We start from the raw sequence: 11178 nt of genomic DNA, 5'->3' as shown, positions 1-11178 counted from the left end.
GAAAAGACATAGGGGCTTGCTGGCTGACCTGACATGACCATCCGTATTCAAACAGATCCTACTTCAGCTTAAAGGTCACCTCTTAGTATATGGTAATAGCAGGGAAGGAGACAGCTTATACTTTCACCCTCAAAGTGTGTGGTTGTGCTGTGAGCAGCAGATTAGCTATAATACTTCCTAAATCCTGTCTGTATCTCAAAGTCAAGCTACAAGGGCCTATGCAAAGACAAGTACCACCAGTAATGCATGGTGCAAAGAAGCAGTGGTTTTGCATCACTGTGTTGTTGTTGGCTGATGGAGAAGGGCACAAACTAAATGTAACACTGACTTTATAAAAAGTCGTTTAAATTGACATTTATTTATCTGTAATTACTGTTACTGTTCAATTATTTTATTATTTATTTAACCCATTGGTGCCTTTTAACATAGTGTCATAATAAAATGTATAACTCATGCTTCAAGTGGTCCAGCTGGCTAAGCGCTGCCACTATGATCAGGAGATCACCGGTTCGAATTCTGTTAATGTAGCTTGCCACTTCGGCTACCGAAGTCCTGAGAGAGCACAATTGGCCTTGCTCTCTCTGGGTGGGTAGATGATGCATTCTCTCCCCACATCACTCCTAGGGTGATGTTGATCAGCAAAGGGCGTCTGTGAGCTGATGTATTAGAACCGAGTCACTGCGCTTTCCTCCGTGTGTGCTGTGATTCTACTCAGCAATGCTGCATCAACAGCAGTTCAAAAAGAGGAGGTGGATGACTTTACCTGTATTAGAGGAGGCATGGGCTAGTCTTTACCTTCCTGGTTTTGGGGCATCAATAGTAATAGGGGGAGTCCAAATGAGTGGGTTGTGTAATTGGCTCTGTAAATTGGGGAGACAATGGAAAAAATACCAAAATAAAATTATTAATAAAAAAATGTATAACTCAGTAAAAAAAAGAGTAAACTACAGCACAGGTTAGATAAGGCAGAGTTGCTGCAATAACTGTTTGGTCTGCTTGTGTGTATTGGATATGGAGACAGTTTTTTAAGCAACATACTTTTGCTGATTTTTTCACCCTTCTTATATTATAATATCCCTAAACTCACCAATACTGTTTTCTAAAAATAAATAAAAAAAAATCTATAATTATCTCCCTTAATGTTGTAGCTGGAACTGCATTAAGGAACAAAGTTGTTCTATACATGGTACACAGCAAATTCACCTGAGTTAAAAATCTGGTGTTGATGAAATATTTGAGAGTAGAGAGTCAATCTGACTATTGCAAGAGTAAATCCAACTCTGGATAGAGTCGTATAGGTTTCTATTCACTCCCAGTAGAAAAACAAGCAGTGTAAAAACAGAGTGTTAAACATACTCTCCTTAAAATGAACTCTGAGAGTGTTAACACAAATATTATTCAATTCTAGGACTTAGGTTAACTCCCAGAGTGTTACCCTTATTGACTAACCGCACCCACAGTTTTTTTTAAACTTATGGAAGCCATTTTACAGAACACACAAACGCAGCAGGAACAAAGCAACATCAACTCAAGGAAGAGCATATAAGGTAACATTAAAATTAACCAGTAAGTTATAACTGTTAGGTTACAAATTACATTGGTAAATGCTGTAACAGGTTACATTTCTGTAGAATCTGTTTGAATATAACGTTAGATAGGTTACACTTTTGTTAATTAAGTTAATTAGCTAGGTTATTTTTGTGTATGGTGTTTAAGTAAAGGACAGGCGTTGAACTTGGTGAACTTAGGTCTGTCGTGTGCTTTGTAGGTTAAAGCTATTAATTAACATTTAAGTACTTCTTAGCTAACACTTGAACTTAATGTAAAAATAAACTTGGCGAGTGAACTCGGGGCTGGGGCTGGTAGTTAGCAGTGTTAGTGTGCTGAATGCTAGCGAGGTAACTCGGGGTGTGGGGCTGGTAATTAGCTGTATTGGCGGGCTGAATGCTAGCGAGGGAACTCGGGGTGTGGGGCTGGTAATTAGCTGTATTGGCGGGCTGAATGCTAGCGAGGTAACTCGGGGTGTGGGGCTGGTAGTTAGCTGTATTGGCGGGCGGAATGCTAGCGAGGGAACTCGGGGTGTGGGGCTGGTAGTTAGCAGTGTTAGTGTGCTGAATGCTAGCGAGGGAACTCGGGGCTGGGGCTGGTAGTTAGCAGTGTTAGTGTGCTGAATGCTAGCGAGGTAACTCGGGGTGTGGGGCTGGTAGTTAGCTGTATTGGCGGGCTGAATGCTAGCGAGGGAACTCGGGGTGTGGGGCTGGTAGTTAGCAGTGTTAGTGTGCTGAATGCTAGCGAGGGAACTCGGGGCTGGGGCTGGTAGTTAGCAGTGTTAGTGTGCTGAATGCTAGCGAGGGAACTCGGGGTGTGGGGCTGGTAATTATCTGTATTGGCGGGCTGAATGCTAGCGAGGGAACTCGGGGTGTGGGGCTGGTAGTTAGCTGTATTGGCGGGCTGAATGCTAGCGAGGGAACTCGGGGCTGGGGCTGGTAGTTAGCAGTGTTAGTTTGCTGAATGCTAGCGAGGTAACTCGGGGTGTGGGGCTGGTAGTTAGCTGTATTGGCGGGCTGAATGCTAGCGAGGGAACTCGGGGTGTGGGGCTGGTAGTTAGCTGTATTGGCGGGCTGAATGCTAGCGAGGGAACTCGGGGTGTGGGGCTGGTAATTATCTGTATTGGCGGGCTGAATGCTAGCGAGGGAACTCGGGGTGTGGGGCTGGTAGTTAGCTGTATTGGCGGGCTGAATGCTAGCGAGGGAACTCGGGGTGTGGGGCTGGTAATTATCTGTATTGGCGGGCTGAATGCTAGCGAGGGAACTCGGGGTGTGGGGCTGGTAGTTAGCTGTATTGGCGGGCTGAATGCTAGCGAGGGAACTCGGGGTGTGGGGCTGGTAGTTAGCTGTATTGGCGGGCTGAATGCTAGCGAGGGAACTCGGGGTGTGGGGCTGGTAATTATCTGTATTGGCGGGCTGAATGCTAGCGAGGGAACTCGGGGTGTGGGGCTGGTAACTTAGTTAGCTGTGTCAGTGTGCCGAATGCTAGCGAGGGAAATCGGGATGTGTAATCATTAACTTAATCATAATTGTAATGATGTAGTTGTGTGTGCAGCATCCCCTGGTAAATCCCACATCAAACCCCCCCAAAACCAGAACCACGGCAACCGGCGCCCAGCCCTACCAACCTGCTGGGGCCAAAACCTTTCAGAACAGTTGGCTTGGTGACAAAGTATTATATCACTTTGTAAAAAGCAAAAAATTTAACTGTGTATTAACATATTGGCATGTTTCAACAAATAACGTTACTTGAATGTTTGTGCAGATCGTTATATCAAGATGTGAATATACTTAATGTTACAAACATTTATTTATTACCATATTCAGGAGAGATTTTGAACCCAATTTTATGCCATATCTCACATGTGGTGGTTTTGCTGATAAGACAGAGTGATAATTTATTAGTAAATGTTCACAACCTTGACTTTCTTCCCTGTAGGATATGCTAGCTAAAGTTGAGTATGGAGGAAAACAAAAATACATCAAGATTCCACAGTCTGAGGAAACCTTGGAATACCAAAGATTTCTTCAAGACAGTCAGTATATATTTTTTTACTTTGCAAAAATACACAAAGGCAAGAAAATAAGTTTTTTGCCTACTAACAACTAACAAAATCATGATCTGAACACATTTTTTTTTTTCAATTTATAAAACTGTTACTATTCCAAAATATTTTTGTTCTAGTTGCCACAAAATTTGGTCTGCAACCTGAAAACCTGAAAGAAGATCAGCTCGTCTTAACTGATGAATCAGGAACAGAAGTAGATGAAGATATCTTCGAGGACCTTGTGAAGTCAGGTGTACTGAACTTCAAATTTTCCTTTAGACAACCAGTTCTAGGTAAGCCTATTTGGTCATTGGAATTTTGCTGATAATAGAAAAACATAACACAAAAAGAGCACATTGGTTGTTGGTTTATAGATTTCCTTAAATTTATTAATTTGTTCATTCATTAATTGTCTGTAATTGCTTATCTAATTTAGAGTTATGGTGTGCTTGGGGCCAACTCCGAATCACAGGTTGCAAGTGGAAAACTTAATTTTACTACTAATTAGTACTTTTTTTATTTCCTAGATCTGGAAGTCCAAATTGTTAGTCAGGAATCATCTTCTTCTGTAGTGTCAGACACTCCATTATCCCCATTGTCATCCAGTTCATCCGACTCCACAGTCATCCTTGAATCAACAAAGAGAAGGAGGGTAGCAGAATTGATGGATCGGGATCAAGCAAAACATGTAAAATTCAGTGAAGATATTTTGATTTTAATATTGCCAAGTATTAAGTTTTTGTATTTATATTCTTTTGAAGTCTTGGGGTATTCTTATTTAGGAAATGTAATATTGCTTTCAATTATGTTTTTGAAGATGGTTGAAGATGTCCTCAAGGCCAATCCAAAGGGTGAAGAAATCTTCATGGAGTATAACAAGACCAAAACTCTTACAGATGGAAAACGGAAACAAATGGTGAACATCCTGGTGGCTGATATGATCGAGACACATGGGTAAGACATTCAAGTACATTTAAAGAATAAGTCCATAAAATTTAAGGATGTTATTTATTTATATTCTTTTTTTATTCTTTTCTCTTTTTTTTTAGGAGGATTCCACCATCAAGTGCACGAACTAATTATGCGCTGGGAATTGTGACTCTGTTTCCATACCTCCAAGATCCATACTCTGAAAATGGATATGTAAGTTAACGTTAATGTTAAACAGAGGACCCAAACTGCTGTTTCCCAGTAATTGGTATTTATCAGTTTCTTTTTTGCCTGTGATTTTTTTTCTGTCCAAAACAGGAACACTACTACGATCCTGTGGGTAACACTGGCTACCTAGCATGGAGGATTAAGACTGTTCAGCGGAACTCCTCTGTTGGCTCCCAGAGTTATTCAAGGCCATCTTATCAAGATAGTCCAAGAAGCAGACGAGAAGCTCTACCAGATGTTGAACAGCTGTTTGGTGATGAGTGCAGGGAGGCTTTATCTACAATGAGGCACTCAACAGATGAATCTGTGGTCAAAGAGAGAATGAGGGCAACTTTCCAGTATAGACAAAAGCTGGTTCGTGATAAAGATGCGTCAATGTCTGTTCTGGACAACTTTCCTCGTTTCCTTGACATTCCTGGATTGGTAAGAAAAATCAACTAAAATATAAGACAGGTCTTCACATGTTTTTGGACAACCTTTGTACAATTAATCATGTATGGAAATTGTGTGTCTACTTTTTAAAAGATTGACCAGGACTTTGCCATGATGTTTGGAGATGAGGTGTCCAGTAGGTTTCTAGCGAAGTGGCCTACTTTTTTCAAGCCCAGAGTCATAAGCGACTGCAGGACACTCGCCCCAAATCAGTATGCTGAGGAACTGCTGTCAGCAATTGAACCCCAACCTGAGGATATCTATGGTAAATGGAATTTTTTAATCCCCAAAATAATTCTAAAGATTTTTCAATTAATTTGGCAATTAAATACTGTTTCTTAAACCTTTGTTCTCTAGGTTGGGACAGTGACATGTCAGCAATTCTCCTGCTTCTACATCTACTTCCCCCAACTGCGAGAGGCCAGAAAAAAACAGCGAAGATCAGTTCAGCCCAGGCAGCTAACCATCTTGTGCGATACATTCCAGTATGTACTGTTTAACTTTTTTTTTTTTAACATATTTTTTGGTGTGTCTTGTCATTAGAAACCTTTGATTGGTAACAAAAGCGGCACAGTGGTCTGTCATACATAGCTCAAGGATTCTGGGGGAGTGGGTTAAATCCCTGGCTCGGATCACTATTAAAACACCAATGTTAGTGTGTCAGCAATTGAAATATATTGCATTTCAAGGTTTGTATTTGCCCGTGATGGGCTTGCACCCTGTCCATAGTGTATTCCTTCTTTGTGCCTAATGATTCCAGTTAGGCTCCAAACCCACCTCGGCCCTAAAAAAGTATGAGTTGATGACAGAATATGAATGAGTAAATAAATTAATGAAAGAATGATTCAGAGAACATTTAGAATAATATTTTTCACTTCTGGTCCAGATGGGCCTCTGCCCTGCATGCTGTAATTTTCTATTCACTCAATCACACCCACTTTAACCTGGGGTTAACTTTGTCATTACATTAGGTTTGTGGGCAGCAGAAGAATCTCTTTAAATGTGCAGATTTGAGAACCACTGATTTAGACATAACAGAATATATATATTTTTCTAATGCATTTTCATGTCTAATTATGTAATGGCAGTGCCAAACATCCTCAAGGAGAAAATAGTATTGTGATCATTGCTTGCCCTGACTTGTAATATGTCCAATATTTCTATTCTATAGGAAGGAGCCAGTCTCACTACCTTCCTTGAAAGAGCTGAAACGAAACAGCCCTTCCTCCTCTGCATTGGTGAGCAAAAGAACAAAATCTTAAAGTTCTACATCATCATTGACCAGAAGGCTGTTCCATGCAAGGCTCAGACATCGGTGGCTGCTTTTGATGAGCTATTTAAAGCTCACTATGTCTTCAGTCTCTCCTATGATGAAGCTCTGAGCAATTTTTATACATTTGTGCAGACCACAGTGTATAATATTGATATTGGAGTTACCAAGGAGAGCCCTCGGGTTAAGGAGCTTAGAGCAAGACTGCTACAGCACAACATCTGAACAGTTTGTTGGAATTGCCAAGGAGATCCCCTGTGTTCAGGAACTTGGAGCAGCAAGACTGCTTCAACATAACAGCTGAACAAACAGTTTGTTGAAAATGTTCACATGTTTTGTTTGTAAAGTGCACCACCGTAGTTGTTTGCTCCTTTGTCAGCATTTGAAATTTCACCATGGCTTATATCCTGGCAAAAGTTTACGTTTGAAATGTGGAGAGCGAGGATGTTCTTTATCATTTTGTACTTACAGTGGTTTTAGGAAGCACCTGAACAATATACATAGGGACACCACCCTTCCCCACGTGGACACTACCCAGGATTTCACTACACAAAGTGAAGATGAGGTGCAGTTTTCAAGTAATCAACCACAAAGTTCAACTTCTGTTGCTATTTCGGAAGCATTTCATGTACATTCACAGAGTTCTGATGGTACGTCCCAGCTGTCATCTATGTGTGGTTCAATTGTTGCACATTTACAAGCAGCAGGTATTTGTGAAAGCACTGTTCAAACAATTGTTAGCTCAATGGAAGAAGTTGTTAATGACATTCACAACCAAACACGAGAGGCAGTTCGTAAAACCTTTTCTCCTGAAGAAACAAATTCAGATGTTTTAAAAACGAAAATAGAGCACTGTTTTGATCAACTTGATAACCCTTTTTCTGCATTGAACACAGAGGCTAAGAGACAAAAACATTTTAATGAAAGATGGGAAATAGTTCAACCTGAAGAACATGTCCTTGGGGTACGAATGGATGTACGAAGAGATAGAACTACAGGAATATACAGTGAGTTCCCTGTAACAGACAAGTATATGTATGTGCCAATTCTTGGTACTCTCAAATCCATTTTCAAAAATGAGGAAATAAGAAAAAGCTTTTTGCAAGAAAAATTGAGTGAAAAGGGCATTTACAAAGACATTAATGATGGTTCGTATTTCCATAATCATTCCCTGTTCTCACAAGAGAGGCATGCTTTACAGATTTTGCTCTATTATGACGATTTTGAAACCGCCAACCCTTTAGGTTCCAAGAAGGGGGTACACAAAATAGGTGGTGTCTATTTTACTCTGAAAAATCTACCACCTAAATGTAACTCTGTGCTAATGAATATACATCTTGCAACTCTTTTTTACAGTAGCGACCTGAAGACATATGGTTTTGATGAAATATTGAAGCCTCTTATTGATGATCTAAAAATTTTGGAAACCCAAGGAATACACCTTCCTTATTTTGAAAAACCATTGTTTGGCTCAGTAATTCAAATTACAGGAGATAACCTTGCATTAAATGGCTTGTTAGGTTTTGTGGAATCATTCAGTGGAACACATTTCTGTAGGTTTTGTTTGACTTGTAAGGAGGATATACAGTCTGTATTTACTGAGGATGATCCTGGTGTAATTTTCCGTTCAAAAGAACTTCACACTGAACATTGTAAGGTACTTAGTGAAAATCCTGCTCAACATTCAGTAAGTGGTGTTAAAAAGAATTGTGCATTCAATTCTCTACAGTATTTCCATAGCTCTGACAACTATGCTGTTGACATAATGCACGATTTGTTAGAGGGTGTCGTACAGTATGAACTTAAGCTGCTTTTTCTTTACCTTATTAAACAGGGTTATGTTTCTGTGAACACATTGTCTGACAGGATACAAAGCTTTAATTATGGTTACCCAGAACGCAAAAACAAACCAAGTGGCTTACAATTGGATGACAATAGCAAACACCTAGGTTTGAATGCTGTACAGTCATGGTGTGTTCTACGCAACACACCCCTTATATTTGGTGATGTAATTGAAAGGGGTAACAGTCACTGGAAACTACTTCTCCTTTTAATACAGATAGTCAACATAGTGTTCTCCCCAATCATTACTGATGGCATGATTTGTTACTTGAAACATTTGATCTGTGATCACCATAATATGTTCAAATTACTGTATCCTGATAGGAAATTGATTCCGAAACACCACCTGATGATACACTATCCACGGTGTATTAAACAAATTGGCCCTCTTCTACATATTTGGTGTATGAGGTTTGAGGCTAAACACCGTGTTTTTAAAAGATCTCAAAAAAATTTCAAAAATCTCATAAAATCTTTAGTAAAGCAGCATCAGCGTCAAATGGCATGTCAGTATGAGAACTATAACTTCAAAAGATTTGAGTTTGGTCCTACAAGAACACAAGCACTCTCTAGCTTAGAGGGTGGAGAAGTACTTAGACAGACATTACAGTTGGAGGCATTTTCTGTTGTTTCAACTACTAACTGGGTCAGAAATTTTGGTACTGAGTATGAGGTTGGTTTGTTCATTTGCACTGGATCATATGACCTTCCAGAGTTCAAAAAAATCTGTTGTATAATAATACATGAAGAACATGCATTCATACTAGCTGGTAGTACAAACACACTGTACTTTGATGAACACTTTAATGGATACTCTATTGAGGAGAGCTGTGATGTTTTTTCTGTTGTTTGTATAGACCAGCTTACTTATTTCAGGCCTTTTGATAAGCAGTATTCCAATGAAGATGGTAGCAGGGCTTTCATTGTACCATATTGTTATATGGTGGAAACATGTTTTTGAATGTTTTTTTGAAAGTGGTGCACATGTTCAAAAATAAATGTTAAACATGTCAAACAAGTCAAGTATGTCATTCTCTTTTTCAAGCTAAAGTAAACTAATTGCAGACTCTCAAACCTGCAGTATGCAAATCAATATCAACATAAAGGTAACTCCTGTAGAGTAAAAATTGACAACATAACATAGTCAGTTTATAACACTGCACTCAGGTGTTAAAAAAACTAAACACTAAGTAGTGTTGGACAGTGTTCAGTTTTAACTCTCCAAAGAGTCTCTTCATAACACTGCACTCTGGTGTTGAAAAAGCTCAACACTAAATAGTGTTGAACAGTGTTCAGTTTTAACTCTCCACGGTGTCAAAACTAACAATATCACAGTGTTAACATTCCAACACTTTGAAAAGTGTTAAAAGAACACCCTGGGGAGTGGACCCATATAGACACTTTTAAAGTGTTGAAATTAACTCTCTAAGAGTTGTTTTGTGCTTGCTGATTTTGCTGTGTAGAGACAGGCTCTGTATATCAGATATAGATATGAATATTATAGATATGAATAATATAGATGGTAATACAGAAAATCCTGATTTGTGGGACAATTTTAAAGTCTGTGTTTCTGCACGTTATCTTTTGCATTCCCTTATTTATTTAAATCAAACCTGGATGTGCAGATCAACAATATGCTTGAGTTAATCTGAATCAAGTTGGGTTGAATTAAGCTGTAAAGTGAAACAGGAAGTTTGGACCAACTTGTTACAAATAAACACAACTTATTGTGTGTGTTATGTTGACATCACTAGTAAAAATACATATGTATAATTTTGCTCAAATAGTTAGATTCTTTACCAAAAAAATTCTGGCTACATAGCAGAATCAACCCAACAAGCCCGACCATTTTTTTTTTCTGGCAAATCACATGGGATAGCAGATCAGGCCTCATCCAGTTTCAAATGGTTATTTTCCAATCACAAAGTAAACAACATGTTCAGGGTGATATCCTGTTCATTTTCCAATCAGACTCTGTGAATCAACTTCACTCCACATATAAAGAAATAAGGGGGGGGGTGATTGTGTGTGAGAGTGTTCAGCCTGCATCCTGAAAGGTTTTCCATTAGGCCATCCACGCTCTCTTAATCTCTTTGGAATATACTTTGCCACTTTCTCCAGATATGACGGTTTTTCGGAGGCTAATGTGACACCACCGTGCATGGAAAGCATTCAGTAATCCTCAAACGTGAGAGAGAAGGCTATTCACTCAGTTGACCATGTGGCTAACAAATGGAATTACACATGGCGGCCACATGCAGGGGACTAAATCATCAGTAAACAGCAATACCTTTCACAATATCTCAAAGAGGTGCATCTCTGGAGTAAAATATACGCTAGAGAAAGGATTCAGACACCCCAGTAAACATGCCTCTCCCTCATCTCTTTCTCTCCCATGTGTATCAAAGCACACTGCTCATCATCTGTCCAAACACAACAGTGACCGAACCCATTATTAGATTCACTGTTGGCTCTCACACACACAATAAACCCTTGTATATCTCTGGCTTTACTGTGACCATGGTGCATTGGTTTTATATAGCATGAAGGAATAATACCACTATATCTACAAAAGTTTGTGGATACCACTTCAAACAAATGCATTCAGTTCATGATCAGAATAATAATATTAAATGACATTTTAACCCAATCAGAACAACTGGTAATTTAATATTTGTTAAAGTAGCAACATGTAGCCATTTAATTTTTTAGCAAATGAAATAATGTGTGAAGTGCTTTAGAAAAATGACATTCATTCACATTATTACATTCACTAGCACATTCATTCATACACATTCTAACATGATTTATGCTACTTTATTTTTGGAAGCATTTTGTACACAAAATATGGCCTCTGAGCCATAGAGCCATACTTAGGTCA

The 11178-nt window shown here is 39.2% G+C and overlaps 1 protein-coding gene across 1 annotated transcript; it reads left to right on the top strand.

Moving 5' to 3' along the window:
* Nucleotides 1-1191: 1191 nt before the first annotated feature.
* Nucleotides 1192-9315, top strand: LOC125780559 (uncharacterized). Its single transcript, XM_049462886.1, has 10 exons — nt 1192-1547; nt 3487-3583; nt 3733-3888; nt 4123-4283; nt 4413-4549; nt 4645-4738; nt 4844-5176; nt 5279-5450; nt 5543-5670; nt 6357-9315. The coding sequence occupies exons 2-10, from the start codon at nt 3490-3492 to the stop codon at nt 6678-6680; spliced, it is 1599 nt and encodes a 532-aa protein (XP_049318843.1). The 5' UTR covers nt 1192-1547; nt 3487-3489; the 3' UTR covers nt 6681-9315.
* The last annotated feature ends 1863 nt before the right edge of the window (nt 9316-11178 follow it).

Source organism: Astyanax mexicanus, chromosome 1 (assembly GCF_023375975.1).
Source record: "Astyanax mexicanus isolate ESR-SI-001 chromosome 1, AstMex3_surface, whole genome shotgun sequence".
In the NCBI taxonomy this organism is placed as follows: Eukaryota; Metazoa; Chordata; class Actinopteri; order Characiformes; family Acestrorhamphidae; genus Astyanax; species Astyanax mexicanus.
Note: the sequence above shows the minus strand (reverse complement) of the source record. Positions and strands in the feature narration are given on the sequence as shown.